At 36.4% G+C, this 22,078-nt stretch overlaps 1 protein-coding gene across 1 annotated transcript; it reads right to left on the bottom strand.

Annotated features, from left to right (window-relative positions):
* Positions 1–7,381: 7,381 nt before the first annotated feature.
* Positions 7,382–15,523, bottom strand: LOC145627371 (uncharacterized). The gene is made up of 2 exons (XM_081679762.1): positions 15,016–15,523; positions 7,382–7,845 (listed from the first exon to the last, which is right to left on the bottom strand). Exons 1-2 carry the CDS (start codon positions 15,464–15,466, stop codon positions 7,643–7,645), a joined length of 654 nt encoding a protein of 217 aa, XP_081535888.1. The 5' UTR covers positions 15,467–15,523; the 3' UTR covers positions 7,382–7,642.
* Positions 15,524–22,078: the final 6,555 nt, after the last annotated feature.

Raw genomic sequence — 22,078 nt, 5'->3', positions numbered from 1 at the left:
GCAATCCCTTGATCAAGTGATAATGCACAAGTTGTATTACAAAAAGCTTGGAACGGTTGAGAAAGTTTATAATTAATGTAGTACAAACTGCATGTGCTCGTCAAGATACCGTGTTGGAACACTTTAATTGCCTTCAACTGCTTAGGTTGAAAATATAGCCTGGAAAGCTGGCTAGCGTTGTGTTCAATTATCACTTCATAGTTCATACTAATTAATATGAATGTTCGAATGTTAGAGTTTTTAGACTATACTTTTATGGATATTAATCATTATTATTATTCCATATTTCCACCAGCTTTTATTTCACTCAACCTTGAATGTCCTTCCTTGGCCATTGCCCATTGCTATATTACTACTTTTGTAGATATGATGATGAGCAGTACGCCAGTACGAAAATATATAGCATATGTATACTCATCATCATTATATAAGTCTCATGTTTTATTACAAAAAATTATTATTTAGTTAAAATGATGAAAAAAATGCATTATACGTATACACATCGTCACGTATATACTAGTTGATAGTTGTAAATTGTAATGTGCAATTCCAATTACTCCGAATTGTTACAATTTTCAGGCTTATTAATTTTCCGGCATTATTCTAAAATCATCTACCATATATTAACCAGTCATTTCATTTTTTATAATTGTAAAATAAACATTTTTTTTTAGTAAAAATCCATGAAATAAACAATTCGAGATTAATTACTAATTCATTATGTTTGTCAATAACTTATAAGCAAAAATGTTGATTTAACATAAACAAATAACGATTATGATTACAAGATTATATTTGTACAAAATTATTGTTAATTTATAATTTATATTAGATTGAGTGTTATGTTACCTCAAATTTGAATTGTTGATCAAATTGAATCCATTAAATCACGCGTATATAGATTAGCCAGTGGATCCCGTAATCTCAAACTCACAAGTAAAAGCTACGAGTCATTTTCGTAATAATAAGCAATTGCTTGGATGAAAAGGTATGAGATCAATTGTCATATTAAATAATTGAAAGAGACTTAAGCTTTGACTAAGAGACTGCATAATTAAGTTGTGTGCAATCTGTACAGTACATTATCGATCAAAAGTCAAAAGTAAGGTTGAGAGGATTTTAGATGCAACTTCATGCAATATTACTACTACTCGTATTGCATGTGTATTTGTTTAATCATCAAGAATCATCTTGGAAGTTAAGAACGTACACTTCAATGAGTATTAATGTACTATGACTTTATGTCTAACTGTCTTCTTTGAAAAAAAGAATGCATCTTGGTTAGCTTTCGCATTATGCCGCTAATTAAAAGTTTGAAAAACTTTATGTATTCAGTTTACGTACAATTGAATTAGATGCAAGGAGGAAGAGTTACCTAACTCGATGATTAATCACAATTAGAAATTAGCAACTTTTTCTAGAGATTATAAGATACTTGTTATTATTAAACTAATCTAGGTTACTAAATACTAAGCTAGAATGCTATACAACTAAGAAATATGAATTGAAGCCTAAAGAAATGTAAATTGCGATAATAATGTTGATTGTTTGATCGATGTCCTTTTTTTTTTTTTTTTTTTTTTTTTTTTTTTTTTGACAATTATGCATTGTAGATTTGTAGTTACTTCCAAATGTAAATTGCGATAATGTTGATTGTTTGATCGATGTCCTTTTAAATTAGCCGGGACTCATTTCTCCGGTAGTCTTCTTTAGTTTGGACTGCGTGATTTTTATACATTTTGGGCTTGGACCCCTAAAGTCAACAAAAAATAATAATGGGTCAGAATATTTTGGGCTTGGACGCTTGGACCCCTAAAGTCAACAAAAAACTATAAATGGGTCAGAATATTTTCTCACTTTTGAGTTAGGCGCATATATGCTTATTGATTAGCATTTTCGGAAAAATGAAAGTGTTCATTATATTCATATCAATGCTTTTTACAAAAAAAAAAAAATCAAAAGAAATCGCATTTATCGAAATTTTTATGAGTATATACCCCCTTCTTATTTATTTTTGTTTTATTTGTAAAGATAGGATACATGAAGGAAATTAAAACGTACCAAATGCCGCCAATTATTAGTTGTATGTGTTCAACCATGAACCTTCCATTTTATTAAATCAAATAAGATTAGAAGAAATAGATTAGAAGTACAAGTAGATAAATAAAGCATATAGAGCCTATCTTTTTCTTAGATGATTTGAGATCGATCAGAAGTACAAGTTTAACGATTGTATAGTAAAGGAAATGCGCAAGTTGTAGTGTTGAAGGTTGTAAAAGTTGAGAGACTAGAGACTTTAGAGAGAATGATTGAATGTTGTGCGATATGTTCATCTAACAACCGTGTTGGATCAACTTTAATACTAGTATCTATAAGCTAAGGCTTCTACTTTAACTATAAAAATTTATATGATTAAAATTATGAGGTGTTTTACCGTGATTTTTTATATGCTAACAAACTCTTAATTTATTTGTGTGCGCATATTTATAGATTTTCGTATGATATGTAGAAGAGATTTTTTTATTGACACTTTGTGTTCATTTGTACATAATTTTATATAAATTAAATAAAAGGTGCTAAAGCATTAAAGGTGTATTTTATAATGTAATTTTCACTTGTATTTGAAATTTCTAAACATAACTGGTGAACATTAAGTTATAATGCTAATTTTTTCATTATTATTATTATTATTATTATTATTATTATTATTATTATTATTATTATTATTATTATTATTATTATAAAAAACAAAACGTACAGAGTCAATCAATTTACAAGAAATTGGTAGGGAGCCGAGATACAATCTGGGCCCCCACCCCTCTAGCTATAGCGAACCCGATCCTGCCGAAGATGTGAGCAGCTGCACGAGCACCAATATCCTGAGTCTTAGCGAACGCCTGAACCCGCTTCAGCAACGCAATAGCATCCTTCTCTAATTCCCCCAACGAAGAAAAGGAGAAAGGAAGAAAACCATAGCCAATAGCCCTGCAACGCGCCCCATACTTGTCCCGCTTCCGCTGAGCCGCCGCCGACACAACACGACCAGGAACGAAGTCAGACAACCCCGATTGTGTCAAAGGTGAAGACCCCGTCAAATCAACACATACATCAAGGCCTCTATCCCAGGAATAAAGCAGCACATCTGCAGGTCGTAGAGCCCCGTCGTTTCCTCCAATCAACCCAATGTTAACCTCCTTTCGAGCAGAGATTCCAGACCGAATACAAATATCAACAAGGGTGTCACGAACAACATTGTGCCGATGTTTAATACCCACCATCCCAGCACAAGACACTGCATGATCCCCATAAATATCCCCGTCAAAAACCCTAGAGCAAGCAGAACACGGTGTTGAAACGGAGAACAAAGGAACACCTAACCGGTAGCAAAGAACACTACGGTAAGTCTTACCATTCATAGTCTGACCCAAACCCGATATCGGGACCGTCCGCAACCAGGCCGAAGAGTGATCCCCCTGTTGGGACTTCCATAAGGCTACCTGACGCGGAGTTAAGGAGAAAGTGGAATCCGCAGATGCAGTGACCTTCGTGAAATATATATCTGCCAACTTTTTCATGAGTTTGGGGGCAGCGATCTCACTAGGGTTACTCAAAAGGTCGGTCTCCGCAGCGCTGTTAAAAAGACTAAGAGCACCATCGAAGGCCGGTCCCGGACCAACAATACCAGAATGGCGAAGAAGCGTAGCCTGAAGACCAGAAGACTGCAGACGCGATGCAAGGAAAGCATAAAGCCGAACATCACCCGCTGAATAGACACCCAAACCACCATAAGAAAAAGGTAAGGTGGCAAGTCGCCATTGCCAATCACCAAAGCCAGGCCCCGAAGCTGTTACAATGCGCTCCAAAGAAGCCCGAAGGGCCAAGTCAAAAGAAACTTGTGCTGTTTCAAAAAGACGAGGAGGACAAGTGCGCATAGCAAAGTAGAGTTTTGAAACCCCAGTACACGCACGAAGAAGCAACAACTCACATTGGGGATCATCGAGCTTAGCAACAGCATCCAGTAGCACAACGGTCTTCGACACTCTCTGTGAAACAAGCTCACCACAGAAAGAGGAATCAGCACTGACAGGGCCACCCAGTAACTTAACACCATGCACAGGACGACCAATATCCGGAGGAAAGACACCGACGAGACGACTACGAGGGTCCTCCGAGGGCCAGAATACTTCTGTTTTCTCAACGCTGACATGGAGTCCGAGACGAGGTCCTTCCGCCAAAATCAACTCCAAAACCTTTCCAACCACTAAGGTGTCACCAATAATAGTGCCATCATCTAAATACCAAGCTTGCAAACATAAGTCAAAAGAATCCCTGATTTGGCACACTAAAGGATGAAGAACCAAAGCAAAAAGCAAAGGGCCTAGAGGATCACCCTGTTGCACTCCCTGACATGACCATAAGGTATGCTCCCCATAAAAAAGCCTGGCTGGAGTAGAGTAACAGAATTCAACCCAACACGAGAGAGCTGGACAACGGAGACGAACCTCACGCAGCATAGCCGAACGGTCTACCAAATTAAAAGCATTCTTAAAATCCACCAACAACATAGAGATACCAACATCACCACCACGCGCCTCAACCAAACGATTAACAGCATGAAGAATAGCCTCACCACCCGCCGGCACCCCAACACCAAACTGAAGACCTCCTAGATAGCTTCCCAGACGCGGACCAATTAAAGCAGCCCCAACCTTTGAAACTAGACGCCTCCAAACTGTACCTACAGCAATAGGCCGAATACCACCTCCAGGCTTAACAAGTGGTGTGAGAGGAGCACTAGCAATATACTCTCCCAACTCAGCAGGACATTTCCCGGCGAGAAAAAGATTAACCACCTGCGTAATAGAGTCCACCAACTCATCTGAAATAGCAAGTGCAGCACCACTCAAACAATCCATAAGGTGTTGAGCACGCAGGCCATCTCTACCGCATGACGTACCTCGTGGAAAACCCCTAATCTGATCCAAAACAACAGCAGGAGTAGCAATAAGGTGCTGATCAACTGGAATATCCGGTAAGATAGGAGCCAGAAAGGAAGGGTGCTTAGCTTGCAAATCTGCAAGAGTAGCATCATTGTAAGGGGCAAGACCAGAAGACGAAAGAACCCTAACCGCAGCAGTGTAATGCCCGTCTGAAATCTTTCTCTTACACTGCTTAATATTACGCTCGGACAAATCATGGTCCCCATCAGCGTCCAACAAAGGTGGAGACACATCAGCCAACGTGTCTCGTACAAGTTGCACAGAACCACCAGGCTCACACCAAGAACGAATAGCACCGGTGATACTCTCTTCCTGCCGCAGTCGCCTGACACCCGAAGAACACTCTCGACTACTCCTCGGAGAAAAGGTTTTAAGGACACATAGAGGCAACACAAGCAATTGAACCCAAAAAGAGATGTCATCAGGCTTGCCAATCACCTTATCTAGGGCCCCTTTGAGAACCCGAGAAAAACCCAAGCGACACTTAGGAGGGATAAATTTTACCGAATGAAACCGCTTAGATAGCAAACTATCTATTAAAGCAACATCAAAAGCAAAATGAGGCTCACTAGGCACCCTAGGAACAGTACCAGATACAGTAGGACCCTGCGGTTTAGGAAAACCATAAAGAACAAACCGAACAACACCATCCCCAGAATCAGGAGGGGCCACGAAGTCATTAGAACCTGTACCATGCCGACACTTCGTACGAAGAGAATGTGTCTTGAAACACTCCCCACAAAGCCAAATGCCCATACGACGAAAAGTTGACTCCGCCTCTAAGAAAATTGCCAAATCAGAAGTAAGTGTATTTCGGGTCAAATCCCGCGCATTCGAACAACAATGGCGGTCACGGAGATGAGTGATCAAAGAAGTTTTAGTGAGCCCATTACCCCTACCATCTTGACACCCATTAAGTCCCACGAACGGGCAATGAAAGAGAACACTAGGAGGCATAACCCCCACCACAACTTGCCACAAGAGAACCGCAATACACCACACGCAAACTGCACAAAAAATGCCCCAAAAACGCAGCAAAGCAGCACCAAAAGAGACCAGAAACTTGCACCCAAAAAGCACCCAAAACAGCACCCAAACTGACCAGAAAAGCACACCAAAAACGAACCAGAAACTGCAGCAAATATAGACCGAAACACGCTTGAAAACTGACCTTAAACACGCCAGAAAATGCAGTAGAAACAGACAGAAAACTGCACCCTAGAGCAGCCAAAACTGCACCAGAAACTTCCACAAAACACAACCAAAAACACACGCAGAAACAGCCTGAATTTCGCCTCAGAATCGACCAGAATTTAGCCTGAAAACAGCCCACAAAAAGCCCCAAAAACCAGCCTCAAAAATGCCCGGAAACAACCCCGAAAACGCCGCCAAGAAACTGCCAGAAACACGCCCAGAAACTGCCATAAACCAACCAGAAACTCAACCAAAAACAGCCCGTAAAACCGCCAGCCAACTGCACCGAAACAACCCCTAATACTGCCTTAAAAATCGTCGGCGGAAAACACCTTAAAGCCACTTTAATTCTGCCGGAAAGCCCCCTTGAAAACCACCTTAGAAACGCACCCAAAAGCCGCCCAGAAACAACCAACGAAACTCACTGAAACTTGGCCGGAAAATGCTTGCTAAACGCCTAGAAAATGACGAGCACAAACCCTGACACCTCGCCGGTGATCATGCCGGAAAAAAGACGTGGAAGATCGGAAAATCCTAAACCTACCCAACCCTAATCGCCCCAAGCCGAGAGAAAAATTATTATTATTATTATTATTATTATTATTATTATTATTATTATTATTATTATTATTATTATTATTATTATTTTATTTTTATTTTTTTTGGGTGAGTTGCCTTTAATTAGACAATGACATGCTGATACTCAAACAACATCCATTTGTATAACTCCTTATACTAGTAGACTAGTAGAAGTATTTCTTTTGTTTGCACATTTCGTTTCTTTTACTTGTTTAATTTTCTCACTTTCCAATTATGGAGTATATTAACATGTACAATGTATATGGACAATATTGTGTATGACTATGTTCTTACAAATTAAAATTCTTAACTGGATATTGAACCAATTGAACTTATTGTTATAGGGATCGTATTAAGTTTTAATTTGTTAGATTGAAAGATGTATTAATTAGTAGAATATACTATAGGATATTGAACCAATTGAACTTTTTTTTTTTTGAAGATAACCAATTGAACTTATTGTTATAGGGAGTATTAAGTTTTAATTTGTTAGATTGAAAGACGTATTAATTAGAAGAATATACTATATATAGACGACGTCATGTGCTGATATTCGAATAACGAGGATAGAACTCCCAAATTGGCTAATTGCATGGAAAGTGAGAAAATTAAACAATAATAAATGGGAGATTATATTGATGAACAATTGAACATACACTTTTCAAGTGTATCACTACAAAGCTAAAGCAAAGCACCAATCATCAAGAATGCTTAAAGCACTTGTTGACAGTTACATTACATGCAATTCATTCTTACGTACATAACGATATAAGAAATGATCAATAAGTAAATTATTAATTAGTACTTAGTAATAAGAGTGGTATTGTATGTTGTGCCGCCTTATGATTTTTAATTTTGGTGGAATGTATTCAAGGAAATCCATGTCCAAGTCCTCCTCCAGCACCAGCACCTCCACCAAATCCAGCTCCGGCACCACCGCCAAGCCCGCTACCTAGCCCACCTCCTCCACCACCTCCAAACCCTCCACCACCGCCTGCTCCTCCACCTAATCCACCACCAGCTCCAGCTCCTCCTCCGGCTCCAAACCCAGCACCGCCACCAGAACCACCACCTAGCCCACCACCACCACCTCCACCAAATCCTCCACCACCTCCACCTCCAAGTCCACCACCGGCTCCTCCACCAGCACCAGCACCACCTCCAAATCCAGAACCACCTCCAAGACCTGCACCACCACCAAGTCCACCTCCACCTCCACCACCAAATCCTCCACCACCTCCACCTCCTAAGCCTCCACCGTGGTGTCCGAAAAGAAACTTCTCATCATCATAGGAGTGAGGGGTAGCTAGCTTCCTAGCACTAGTAGTGTAAACTAGTGCACCAAGTAACAAACATAGGAAAACCTTGGAACAAGTCATCTTTTGTATTAGGGTTTTTTTTTTCTAAATAGAATTTAGATGACTTGGAATGAGAAGTGGAGAGCTGCTCAAGGGGATTATATAGTGATAGATTTGACTAAAGAAACTGCGCAAGTTGTGTAGCAAAAAGGTTGGAACGGTTGAGAGAGTGCTCAATAATTAATGTAGATGTTCATCTAATAACCGTGTTAGGTCAACTTTAATGCTTTCATCTACTTTATTTGATATAAAAACTTGATGAAAAAAGCTAGCAAATTTAATCTTTGGACCCGACCATACACTTTTGGTATGTTGATCTTCCACACTTTTCTTTCACCATTCACATCATCATTTCTTGCATGTCCATTTCAATATTATTTGTCTCATATGATGCCCGAGTTCCAAGTTTTTTTCTCATTACAGTTACTAAGCTTCCTCCGCTTGCTAATAGTTAATTCACTTCGATTTTGAATAAGTACGTACGTCTTTTACCATTGATATTTTTAATAACGTATAGTTGAAAAAATAAATTAAATTAAATTACACTATAATAAATCTATCCATGCATTCTACTTTTTTCTCATATATTTTCTCTAATTTTATTTATGTAACACACAACTTTATCAGTCACTTTAAGGGAGATATTGGATCAGGTAATTAGACAAATTAATAATTGACAAAAAAAATTCATCGTGAAGAAGAAAGTGATAAGTTACTACGATTTAAATTTTCTAACTTAATTATTCGTCCATTTATCTAGTTTTATCACTTCCTCAAATAGCTTACGAAATAAGTACTCTATTGATAGAGTATAAAACATATTCAGAATGTCACATATAAGAAAAATAAGGAAGATGAATTAATCCTATAACCACCAATTGGTTTTAGTATTGATAGAGTATAAAACATATTCATGTGTTTCAACCATCAACTTAAGCTTTTGGTTGAGATGATCTATTAACATGGTATCAGAGCTAGCGTGACACAAAGGTCTCGGGTTCGAATCTCCTCCACCTCCCACTTTCAAGAAGAATATTAAGCACTGGGTATGAGGAGGGCCTATATTGTATCCACATTTCTAGCCCAAACGGGTTTTCGTGTGAGAGGGCGTGATAGAGTATAAAACATATTCATGGGCCTCAACTATCAGTTTAAGTTTTTGGTTGAGATGATTCGTTAACAAGTATGTATGCAATTAACCTTTTTTTATTTTACCTTATCTGTCGACTAAAACTCTCATTTTCCTTATTTGGGTTGTTTAGGGCTATTACATACCTCAATTACATATTATTTGCAACTTTTGAATTTTTAAATAATTAACAAATAATACCCTAAAAAAATTTTATAATATACAAGGAAGGTAGTATTATTTTTAAGCTTTAACACACACAAAGAAATGAGAGATTAATTTGTGAGGATGGGAGAACCGGAGAAACCATGGCGTGGAGAAAGCACATGCACGTACTGTTTCTTTAAAAAGAATATTTGGTCTTTGATTACAAAAAATAACTTTATGGGTATATGAAGGATGAAGATGGCTAATGAAAATGAAAGAGTAAAAAGATATAAACCTAGCATCAAAGTAGTTGATTTTGACTGAAATGTCAATTATTTGATGGCTTTTGATTTCATTCAATATTTTTGCCGTGTTTGGTGAAAAGTTAATACAAGTATATAATTGTATTAATTGATTTTAACTAGATAATTGTGTCATTTGATTTAACAAATTAATTGTATAAAAGTATTTGATAAATACAATTAATTGGTTATTTTAAATTGTTTGAGTATACGAAGTGACCAATAAGTTATGTTGGGATAGGTGTTATGTAATTGAAATAGGATTTTAGATTATATAGGGGGTAAAACTATATACGTGTACTTATTCTTAAAGATATTGAATAACCTGATCAAAAAGCTCATAAAAAGAGTTTTTTGTAAAAGAGCTTATTTAGTAGTAGAATAAGTTCTTTGAATAAGTAGTCAATGGCTCGATGCCAAACACTCCAAATTAGCTTATTTAATTTATGCTCCCTCCGTTTTTAAATACTTGCTCCACTTTCCTTTTCCGATCGTTTTTAAATACTTGCTCCATTTCCTTATTTGGAAAGCTTTTACAATATTTAATTAATTTCTCTCACCTAATGGACCCAACATAAATCATATTTTATTAATTTCATATTCTCTCGATCTCCTCTAATTCTCTCCACTACTTTTACTTTATACAATTTTTTATTCTTCCACCCACTCCACTACCTCCATATTTTATTATTTTCTCCAATTTCTCCTAAAACTCCGCGCATGGAGAAATGGAGCAAGTATTTAAAAACGGAGGGAGTAGTTGATAAGCTAATAATGTTGGTCGATCTTTAATTTTGCCCCATTAATAAGCTATCATCCAAACACAACCAAAATATTATACTACCTCCGTTTCATATACTACCTCCGATTCTTGTTACTTGCAACTTTCAGAGACATTGCGAACTCCTAGGCAAAAGACCCTAAGCATGTTTAATGACAGATAAGATTATATACTTAAGTATTAATCCAACTAAAAAAAAACAAATTCAACAAAATTTAAAATAAATAACCCACCATCACTTGGACCGCCTAGTTGTACTTTAACCACCCATCAGACCACCACCACCACCACCACCTACCACAAAACCCAGCAAACCCAACACCGACGACCCTCGAACCCCGCGACCCAAGCACCGACGAAGCCAGCAACCACCGAACCTAGCACCGCCAAACCCAGCACCGCCAAACCCACTGACCTACGAACCCATCAACCACCAAACCACGACCCCACCTAACCCACCGATCTCATCCACGACCACACAAAACCCACCACAGCAACCCACCAAACCATTTACCCACCAAACCCACCGATCTAAGCCGCAACCCACCAAACCCTTAGAACCCACCGAACCTCAACTAACCCATAGAATCCACCGACCTCAGCAACCCACCGAACCTCAACTAACCCGCCGAATCCACCGACCTCAGCTAACCCACGAACCATCGACCTCAGCAACCCATCAAACCACCGACCTCAACTAATCCACCGAACCCACCGACCACAGCAACCCACACTTGGAACACCAACGAACCCACGCTTGTAACACCGACAAACCCACCTTGAGAATGGGGTTAGAAGAGGAGAGAAAAAAAATTGGGGCTGGGAGTAATTTAATTAAGCTTGGGGTTTGATTTAATATTATCAGGTTTGTAGTTTAATAAGGTTGATTAAAAAAAAGTAAGGGTAAAATGGTAAATTTAAGCCTAAAAACTTACTAAAAAAGGAAAGACAAAAAAAGTTGCAAGTAATGTGAACCATCCAATAATGGTAAAAGTTGTGAGTAAAAAGAATCGGAGGTAGTATTACTTGCAACGATTTGATATATTGATATGTTAGACTTAGCTTATTATATGCTATAAAACAGTAAAAACTTATCTCAATAATGAATTGTGAACCAAATGACAGTAGCCGCGTCGTGGATAACCACTGACCTAAAAGACAATTCCGTGTTACCTCCCGGTGCAGTAAACGCAAAGCGGTCATCCTTTGGGATAAGCACGGTGTCGGAGTTTGTATGCATTCATTACCCGACTGGAACTCAGAATATTTGCGCATAAATCAGATAATAGTGTTTAAAAATTTTAAGAGAGAAGAAAGTTCGTTTCTGTGATTGTGTATTATGCATGGTTGGTGAAAGCACAACTATTTACAGGGAAGCAGCAAGCAATGGTTACCACACAAAAGTGTTTGGGTTCGTTCAGCCAAGCGACCAGATACGTTACACTAAAACGGTAAGAAATAAACCTGGCAATTAATTAGCCAGAATCAAGGGCTAATTAAACTTTAAAAGTCAAAATATAATTGAGAAAAAAAAAATTGTTACCAAAGTAACAAAAAGAGATAAAAAAATTATTTCTCCAAAAAGATATATAGAGGGCCCACAGTCAACACACACATCGCGTTCCCCAAGACCTTGAGGCTCGGCCCTGCGAGCGTGTGGTATAGTCAACAACCCAATTCTCCCACTTAATCAACTAAGTAGGACTAAGATACCACAATACTTAAAAAGGGAGAGCATTTTTTTTCAATCTTGGACATTTACCTTACTTTTATATCACTTTTTCTTTGTTTTTCATCAAGATTTTCCAACATGATAAACAACGATATAATACGCATATATAGTTACATTAGATGAAGGAATTTAACATATTGAAAAACAACATTATACTTAGCTTTATATATATAATGTCAATATTAAGATGATACCTAAATACCTAAAAATAAAAATTATAGTGGAAGAATTAAAAATAAAAATTATAGTGGAAGAATTTTGTGGAAGCTAGATCGAATACCTAAGCTCTGATACCATGTTAGAGGACCAACTCAACCAAAAGCTTAAGCTTATGGTTGAGGCCCAAGAATATGTTTTACACTCTTTCACTCCCCCTCACATGAAAGGCCCTTTGGGCTTGAAATGTGGATGCAACACAGACCCACCCATACCTGGCGCGAATTAATTCCACTTTGAAGGAGGGGTGGATGAGATTCGAACCCGTGACCTTTATGTCACGCTGACTCTGATACCATGTTAGATTTCGGGAAAACTCCTCAGATTGGAGTGTGTACCATTAATAATATATATAGGGGTTTACAAGAGTCGTAATCCTATTATGATAAGGATACGAGGTATAACAAAATATATACAAGATTATCCTAATCTGCGACAAATATTATCATAAATATAATATCTATCACCTATTTTATGAATTAATGGCCACTTAATAACTATAAATAAAATATAAATCATCATTAGTAGACCTACAAATAAAGGAATATTGTTTGAAAAACTTATTGGTAAAGTATTGTGTAGAACGGACTCACGTGAGTCCGGTCATACAAACAAAAAATGCATGAACCTCCTCTCAGAAGAAGATCTCCCAGACTCTTTCTCTCTCCTCTCGATTACCACCAATTAGCTCTCATGCAAATTGCATCATAATTCTAGATCACACCCTGTTCTTGGATCAGTACTCCGCAATGACCAACATTACACTCCTCAACCTCTCAAAGTTCATCACCCCAGAATACTAAGCTCTTGTTGCTTAAACCTCCACCTTCTTCGCCTGTAAGACGGTCACCAAGGTTTAATTGTGTTATTTAATCTGGGAATTGTAATGTTTATGCCTCTACATTGTCGAAATCGAATGGAAAGACGGTGAGAAATTCGGAATCGAGGAAATTAGCTTTGAGTTTGAGCTCTAATTCAGGTGTTAATGGTGGTAAGAGAAAGCAAAATTCTATGATTGATCGAGAGTTTGTGAGGCGGTCGCCGAGGTTTTCGACTTTCAAATCAGAAATGAGCGTTGAAATCGATCTTAAATTAGGGAAAAAGACGCCATATTGAAGATGATTGAATCTCCGAGATTGTTACTATATTAGATCTTAATTGTCAAATTTTAGATTATAATTGTCATATATTAGATTATAAATATCAGAAATTAAATCATAATTGTCAGAAATTAGGTTATATATACTACTATATGAGATATTAGATATTAGATTATTAATGTCAGATATTAGTTTATTATAATTAGGTATTAGGTTTATTTTGTTTGGTAATAAATTAGCTAGTATGGTCAGGTGTTATTAGGAATATTTTGTTTGGTAATAGAATAGTATGGTTAGGTGTTAGGAATATTAGTGTCATGTATTAGAATACTATTGTCAGATATTAAAATATTAGTGTCATGTATAAGAATATTATTGTCAGGTATTAGAATATTAGTGTCATGTATTAGAATATTATTGTCAGATATTAAAATATTAGTGTCGTGTATAAGAATATTATTGTTATGTATTAGAATATTACTGTCATATATTTGGTGTTGCGGGCCTCGTGATCGAGTTTAGTTAGCCCGCACCTTTTTGTTGGACTTTTGTTATTGAGACCGGTCTCACGTGAGTCCGGTCTCACACAAAACCTTTTGAAACTTTTTAAATATGATATAAAAATAATACATTAATAAGATATTTATTGAGAGTTATATGACTTATTTCATTTATTTTATACATGCATATAAAATGTTGGAAGCTAAATCTTGTGTGTGGCTAGTCATATGATAGTAATATTGTTCATTCATACGAGTAATATTGTTCATTCATATCAGTAATTAAACCATTTATTTGTGTAAGGGTAACTTTATTTTTTCCATACATTGTAACCCCAATTCACTGTAAAAGTAACATTAGTTCTTTTTTAAAAAAAAAGTAATCTCATCATTACTTGTTCATTTGTTGTTATTTGTTTTAAGTTTTTAACTAAAAAAATAAGCGCACTTGTTTATATAAGTAACCTCATTTTTCCAATTTATATTGTAATTACCATCTATCTTGGTAACCTCATTTGTTCATCGTTGTAGCCCTTATTATACAATCAATTATCTTATGTTTATTATATGTAAACTGATCACATCATATCATGTAGCTGGCCACATATAAAAATTTGAAAATTCAAAATAAAATTCTAAAACAACTATTTTATTATAAAAAAAAAAAGAGAAAAAAAACTTTTGTGAATTTCGCTTACTAATGCTTATTTCACGTCTAAATGGTATGAAATTTATTATTGTTAAACACTTTTTAAGTGTATCACTACAAAGATAAAGCAACCCACCAATTAGGAACACTTTAAACACCTGTTGACTGTTACATTACATGCTATTTGCTCTTACGTACGAAACATGCATGACATACATAATTAAAAAGTAAATTTTTAGTACAAAACCTACTTAGTATTACTTGGCTTGTGATTAAATTTTGGTGGAGTGTGTTCAAGGAAATTCATGTCCAAGTCCTCCACCAGCACCTCCACCAAATCCAGCTCCGGCACCACCACCAAGCCCACTACCGAGACCACTGCCTCCACCACCTCCAAACCCTCCACCACCTCCAGCTCCTCCACCTAGTCCACCACCAGCTCCTGCTCCTCCACCTAGTCCACCACCAGCTCCAGCTCCAGCTCCCCCTCCAGCTCCAAACCCAGCACCGCCACCAACACCACCCCCTCCGCCAAATCCACCCCCAAGTCCACCACTAGCTCCTCCACCAACACCAACACCAGCACCACCACCATATCCAAAACCACCTCCTAGACAACCACCGCCTCCACCTCCACCACCGAATCCTATGCCTCCACTTTGGTGCCCGAAAAAAAACTTCTCATCATCATAGGAGTGTGAGTTAGCTAGCTTCCTAGCACTAGTAGTGTAAACTAGTGCACCAAGAAACAAACATAGGAAAACCTTAGAACAAGTCATCTTTGTGTTAATTAGGGTTTCTTTATCTAAGTATGGAATCTTAAAATGACTTGGAATGAGAAATGGAAAGCTGCTTTAGGGGATTATATAGTGAAGGATTTGACTACAGGGATTTCGTACGCAATTTGTGTTGCCAAAAGATTGGAATGGTTGTAGACTTGTAGTGCTCTATAATTAATTTACATGTTCATCTAATAATAACCGTGTTAGTTTAACTTTAATGCTTTCAGCTACTTTGTTTGACATAAAGACTTGATGAAAAAGCTAACGAATTTAATCTTTCAACCATACTTTTTGGTATGTTAATTTTTCTTCCGCACTTTTCTTTCACCTTTAATAATCATAATTTTTTGCATGTCCGTTTCAAAATAAAAATTTAATTGCCTCATATGATACCCGAGTTCTAAGCTATTTTCTCATCGCAGATAGCTCAATTTGCTTAAATTCCTAGTTTTTAACTCACTGTATTTAATTTGCTTTTGCATAGTTTCTACTAGAGCCGTTAAAAACTAATCCGACCCGAAATACCGATCTGAACCCAATTATTAGCCGACCCAATTAACCCGAAAAAATGGTGACCCGAACCCGACCTGACCTGACTCGAAACCAACCCTAGATCCGAGTTGACCCGAGTATTTGAGACCCGAACACGAACTGACCTAGAGATTACCCGACCCTAATGTAACTCGTAAATTATTGACTAGAACCGAACCCGACCTAAACCGATTTTGACCCAAACTCGTTTTAACCTGTCAAAACCCGAATTTAACCCGACCTGAATAGGACCCGACTCGTTCCTAACCGACCCGAATTTGACCCGACTTGTGACTAATCCGACTCGAAATTGAACCCGACCTGTTACAAACCCGACCCAAAATCAACCCGACTTGTTATTGACCCGACCCGAATTTTATCCGACCTATTACTAACCCGACCCAAAATTCAACCTGATCTATTACTGACCCGACCCGAAATCAACACGACTTGTTATTGACCCGACCTAAATTCAACCCAAATCGATCCTAACCCGATTTCTAATCACCTTAAATTCAATTTAGATTACCTAATTATTATTGATCAAAGCATTTTGTATAGCTAGGGAGACCAAGTTGGTCTAGGCCAGCAAAAGAAACAAGCATCATCCCTAAATTTAAGAGTTAAATATAGTATATATTTGTTGTATGGTCAAAGGAGATTATTATCTTCCTAAATTATAGGCTATAGTTCCCTACTATGTTGCCATATATATTGTTATATGGTCATTACATGAACTGTTAACAAACTGACCCAAAAAATGTACCCGAACCCAAGATGACTCGACTCGAAATCAACCTGAAAGTCAAATTAACCCAATATTTGAAACCTGAACCCGAACATGACCCGACTTGGAAATGACCCCACATGATCATAACCCGCAAATTATTGACTTGAACCAAGCCCCACATGAACCCGAACAGGACCCAACTTGAAAATGACTCGACTTAATTGTAACCCGCAAATTATTGACTTGAATCGAACCCGACTTGAACCCGAGAATGACCCGACTTGAAAATGACCCAACCTGATAATAACCCGCAAATTATTAACTTGAACCGAACCCGACTCGAACCCGAGAATTACTCTAGTAACTTGTTATAACCCGTGAAAACCCGACTTATTATTCATGCACTCGACCCGAATGTAACCCGACTCAAACCCGATAAGTTGTATGACCCGACTCAAGCATGACGCAATCCAAACCCGACCCGCATAGATTCCGGCATTAACCCGAATTGACCCAACCCGAGTTGACCCGACCCACTCTTACCCAACCCAAACCCAACCCGTTTACCCAAATTGACAACTCTAGTTTCTACATACATCTTTTACCATTGATATTTTTAACTAGGTATAAGTGAAAATAATAAAAAAAAAGTTAAAATTACATCAAGACAATTCTACCAAATTTTTTCCCGAAGTTTTAATAATAAAATACAATAAAATCTATTATATTTTGACTAGGTGAATATTTTTTTTTTTAAGCTTAGTAAATAGTATTTGAGTTGAATATTTTGAAATAGAGGTAGTACATATAAACTTTTTTTCTTTTTGATAAATGAAAAGCAAACAATTAAATGCAAGAAATGAGAGATTAATATGTGTGGTTGAGAGAAACCATGGAATGGAATAAGCACATGCATTGTTTCTTTAAAAAGAATAATTCGTCTTTGTATACAAAAAATAACTTTATAGGTATAGTATATACGAGGGATGAAGTGGATACAAAAAATGAAAGAGTAAAAAGATCGATAATGATAAAGTATATAAATCAATTATGAGTTTCAACTATCAACTTAAATTTTGGGTTGAATTGTTTAACATGACATATATAAGAGCCGGTTTGAGGAAAAGATCGCGGGTTCATGCGATAAATAATTTATATCTAACTCTATCCTAGGTTTCAATTATTAGTTTAAAACTTTTAATTAAGTTGGTTCTGTAACGGATAAACCTAACATCCAGGCAAGTAGTTGCTTGCTTTTTTTGCTGAAATGTCAATTTCGTAGTATTACTTATATAATTGGCATTTGATTTGAGACGCCCAAAAGAAAACTTATTAGAGCTTCCCTATTTTCTTTAATAAGATAAAATATTGTAGTTTACTCATTCCATTATAGGGTGTAAAGTGTACTGTAATTGGTGCTTAATAGCATGAAGGCATAAGTATGGCGTGACAGTTTTTTGTGTCATGCTAAATTTACAAAACAAGTATAAGCATTTTCAAAAGAACATGCCTATATATGTCAATATTAATTACCTTTCATTAAATATAATCACCTCGCTCTCAACAATAAAACTTGTCACTTAAACCAACTAATTTTGTTTGGCATTATTATTTTATTTTTTTTAACAAAAAAAAAAAAAAAAAAACCAAAAACAAGAAAAAAAAAAATCACTTTTCTATTGTCAAGTTTCAAAATTATCATGATTTTAACAAAATTAACTAATTTTTGATTCATTATATGATAAATATCATATAAATTTGAAAAACGAAAAAACAGAAAACCTTTAAATAATGCCAAACAAACGCAAGCTATTAGCTCTTGTCAAAAAAAAAAAAAAAAAAAGGAAGCTATTAGCTTATCTTAAATAACATTGATATAAGTAACTAGTCACACGTAAATTGTTTAGTTATATATATCGACATCTTTGTATATATATTTTTTGTCTTTTAGGTGTTCCATTTTTTGTATAAGCAACAATACAATTAACGTCTTATTAACATAGAGTACGTTATACCACCCCCCCCCCCTCCGTTCTTTATCATTCTACTTACTTTCCGGTGTTAGGCTGTTCTTAGGTTTTTTTTTTTTCTTCTCACTTTACTTCATTCTATTTATGGCATACCTTTTTACCATTTTACTCCTTAAATCCACAATACTTACACTTTTTAATAAAGATTGGCAACGGGCCGTGCCTGTGCCGCAATGGTGGGCATGTGGGCGTGCTGTGCCTAAATTTGGCACACCTCAGCCCACGGCACGGCACGTCCCACGTGCCTGGCGGGCAGTGCCGGGCAGCGGGTCAGACCGTGCCATTTTTTTTTAACAATAAATGTAAATAAAAAATGATATATATATATATATATTTTTTTTAGTACAACTTAATTTATGTTTATGTTAATGTTAATATATTTTGTTTTGAACAACTTTATTTTAATTAAGGTTATATAAATTATTTATCTAATTATATTAAGTTTATAAAAATAATTTTATTAATTTAGCAAAAAACAACAATGCATATAATAAAAAACAAATTTTACGAGTGCGATAAGCTGAAAAAACAAAAAATTGAAAAATAACTTATTTTATTATATGCCGGTAGACGGTACGATAAATCGATGATACAAATAATTAATGATAATTGGTGAATAACTTCATTTATTATACGGAATACGAGGTTCGATAATACAAAAATTGTACAATAGTGTATAATTATGGCGGGCCTCGTGTCGTACCGGGCCGTGCCCTCGTGCCACGTGTCGTGCCGGCGTGCCGACCCACCGTGCCCGTGCCGATTCCCAAATTTGTGTTCACGGCACGGCCCACGGTCTACATGTGGGCCGCCGTGCCGGGCCGGGCGCGTGCCGCCCGCGTGCCGGCACAGCCTGTGCCCATCTTTACTTTTTAACCCTCTCTTTTACTTTATTCACCTTTTTTCTTACACAAATTCACCTTTTACATTCTCTCTCTTACTTATGATATTTTATTATATTACACCCACCCACATTCTTTAACAATTGCATAAATTGCGTATCTATAGTAACTGGGTATAATATACGAGAATAGAGGACCAGGCCAGTTGTAAGAGATATGAGATATCGGAAAATATATGTTTGATACATTTTTCCGTATTGATCTTATTAGTAGATTAATATCTTTAGGTTTACTGAGAGTGAGATATAGTTCAAGTGGTTAGAGTTCGCTCCCGATTTCAATAGATCTTGGGATCGATTCTCACCTCCGCCCTTGTGGCTCTCTAAGCACCGGGAAAAAAAAAGGTTTATTTATGTTAAAATAATATTTAGAGAATATAATATATATATATATATATATATATATATATATATATATATATATATATATATATATATAATAGGAAGATCGTTTCCTATCTTATGAGCCTAGGTTTTGTATAACTACTCAACCTATTGATGAATAATAACTGGCAATACAAAGCCATTCTATTATCTCTTTCCTCCTAATTTGTCAGTAGTACATACATAACACCATACTTAATTTTTGAATTATAATTATTCTTTATACAATAATTGTTGATCAAACATAAGAATGTAGTCTTATTCCATTTGTTGCAATGACAACTAAGGTCATGGTACAACTTTGAGCAACCACAACTAAAATTGGAATCCAATTAATTGAAATAGCTAGTGTACTATTTTAACATTCATATTTTACAAGAACAATGGTTTCTATAGTGGGGATTCAATAATTGTGATTATGATTAATTGCTATAGTTTTAATTTGAGTTTCCTCCTACTTTGGCCGACTTTGATGGCGCTAGGTAGAACATAAATCAGACAGAGTACACTTATTTAATGCCATAAATGGTAAATTCAACTTCTCCATAAATATTAAATAGGTATAAAATTGATCAGAGTTGAATTTGATAGGTGAAATAGTTTTACCAAATACTACGAGTAGTACTTGTATTTTATAGGTCCACTACTTGAATAATGTGGTTTCTACTTTTTAGGCGTTTTAAGTCGGTAGTTTAGAACATTATTGCTCATATAATTGCTATTACTTCTAGCACTGTCAAAACGGTTTGACAGTTCGGTTTCGGTTCGGTTTGAAATCGGTTCGGTATTTAATCGGGTCGGTTTGGAATCGGTTTAATTGTCTCACGGGTCGGTTTTGGTTCGGTTTAAATAGTTATCGGTTCGATTCGGTTTCGGTTTATTCTTAAGCGGTTTTAAATCGGTTCGGGTAGTAAACGGTTCGGTGCAGACAGGTTGCGGTTTGTTAACGGTGCGGTGTAAACGGTTTTTATCCCGGTTCAAACAGTTTCGGGTTGGAAACGGTTTCGGGTTAGAAACAGTTCGGTTCTTTTTTGGTTCAGTTTATAACTGGTTCGGTTCTTTTTCGGTTCAGTTTTAACTGGTTCGGTTCTTTTTCGGTTCAGTTTATAACTGGTTCGGTTCTTCGATTGTTTAACCACTTTAACGTTATTCATATCGGTTCCATTTCAAGTTTACTAAATTATAGTTGAATCTGAATTAAAACATAGCCTAATAGTATATTCACATCACTAGCACACTCTCATCTTTATTTCATTATTACTCACAGAATCAATGTAATCATATGCTTAATAGTCTTTGTGAATTAATTTTATTTATTACGCCTTCAGCCAAGCCTTGGTACTTAATATTACAAGTTTTTTGTTCATTTGGTTTCATCACCTCAAATGTATACATGACTAGAGGCAGTAGTGTTGCTAATAGTTTGAGGTAGGGCCTGAGCCTGCTTGTTTTGCTCTTGTTTGTGAACACTGATTATCCTTAAGACCTTAATGAATGATTTGCCTTGCTATTTTAAAAAAAATATTCTAAGATTTCTAATATTTAATCCATTTAATTATATCCCCGTCAAAAAAAAAAAAATCCATTTAATTATATAAAAAAGTTTGTAAACGGTTCGATTTAGAAGCGGTTTGGTTCATAAACGGTTCGATTTATAACCAGTTCGATTTACAATCAATTCGGTTTTTAAATGGTTCGGTGCAAACGGGTAGCAGTTTACTAACGGTTCGGTGTAAGTGGTTTTTTTGCCAGTTTAAACGGTTTCGGGTTGGAACCGGTTTCAGGTTAGTTACGGTTCGGTTCTTTTTCGGTTCGGTTTTCTTTCAGTTCGGTTTATATTCGGTTCGGTTTGTTAACGGGTTCGGTTCTTATACGGTTTAACATTATTCGGGTCGATTTGGTTTCGGGTTTACTAAACTACGGTTCGGGTCGGTTTTCGGTTTCAAAAAAATCGGTTTTTAATCGGTTCGGTTCTCATTTGGGTTGGTCGGTTTCGGGCAGTTAAACGGTTTCGGTTTGAAATTTGACAGCAC

The sequence above is a fragment of the Chenopodium album genome, chromosome 4, assembly GCF_948465745.1.
Source record: "Chenopodium album chromosome 4, dcCheAlbu1.1, whole genome shotgun sequence".
NCBI lineage: Eukaryota > Viridiplantae > Streptophyta > Magnoliopsida > Caryophyllales > Amaranthaceae > Chenopodium > Chenopodium album.
The sequence above is the reverse complement of the archived record's forward strand: the minus strand, read 5'-3'. Positions and strand labels throughout refer to the sequence as shown.

Bases quoted from the DNA above. Each gene is read 5' to 3' on its own strand.
- LOC145627371 (XM_081679762.1), bottom strand. From the start codon at position 15,466: ATGACTTGTTCTAAGGTTTTCCTATGTTTGTTTCTTGGTGCACTAGTT. The intron at 7,846-15,015 runs GTGCTGGTGGAG...GTGGTGGGCTAG, and splicing joins CGGAGCTGGATTTGGTGGAG to GTGGTGGTTCTGGTGGCGGT.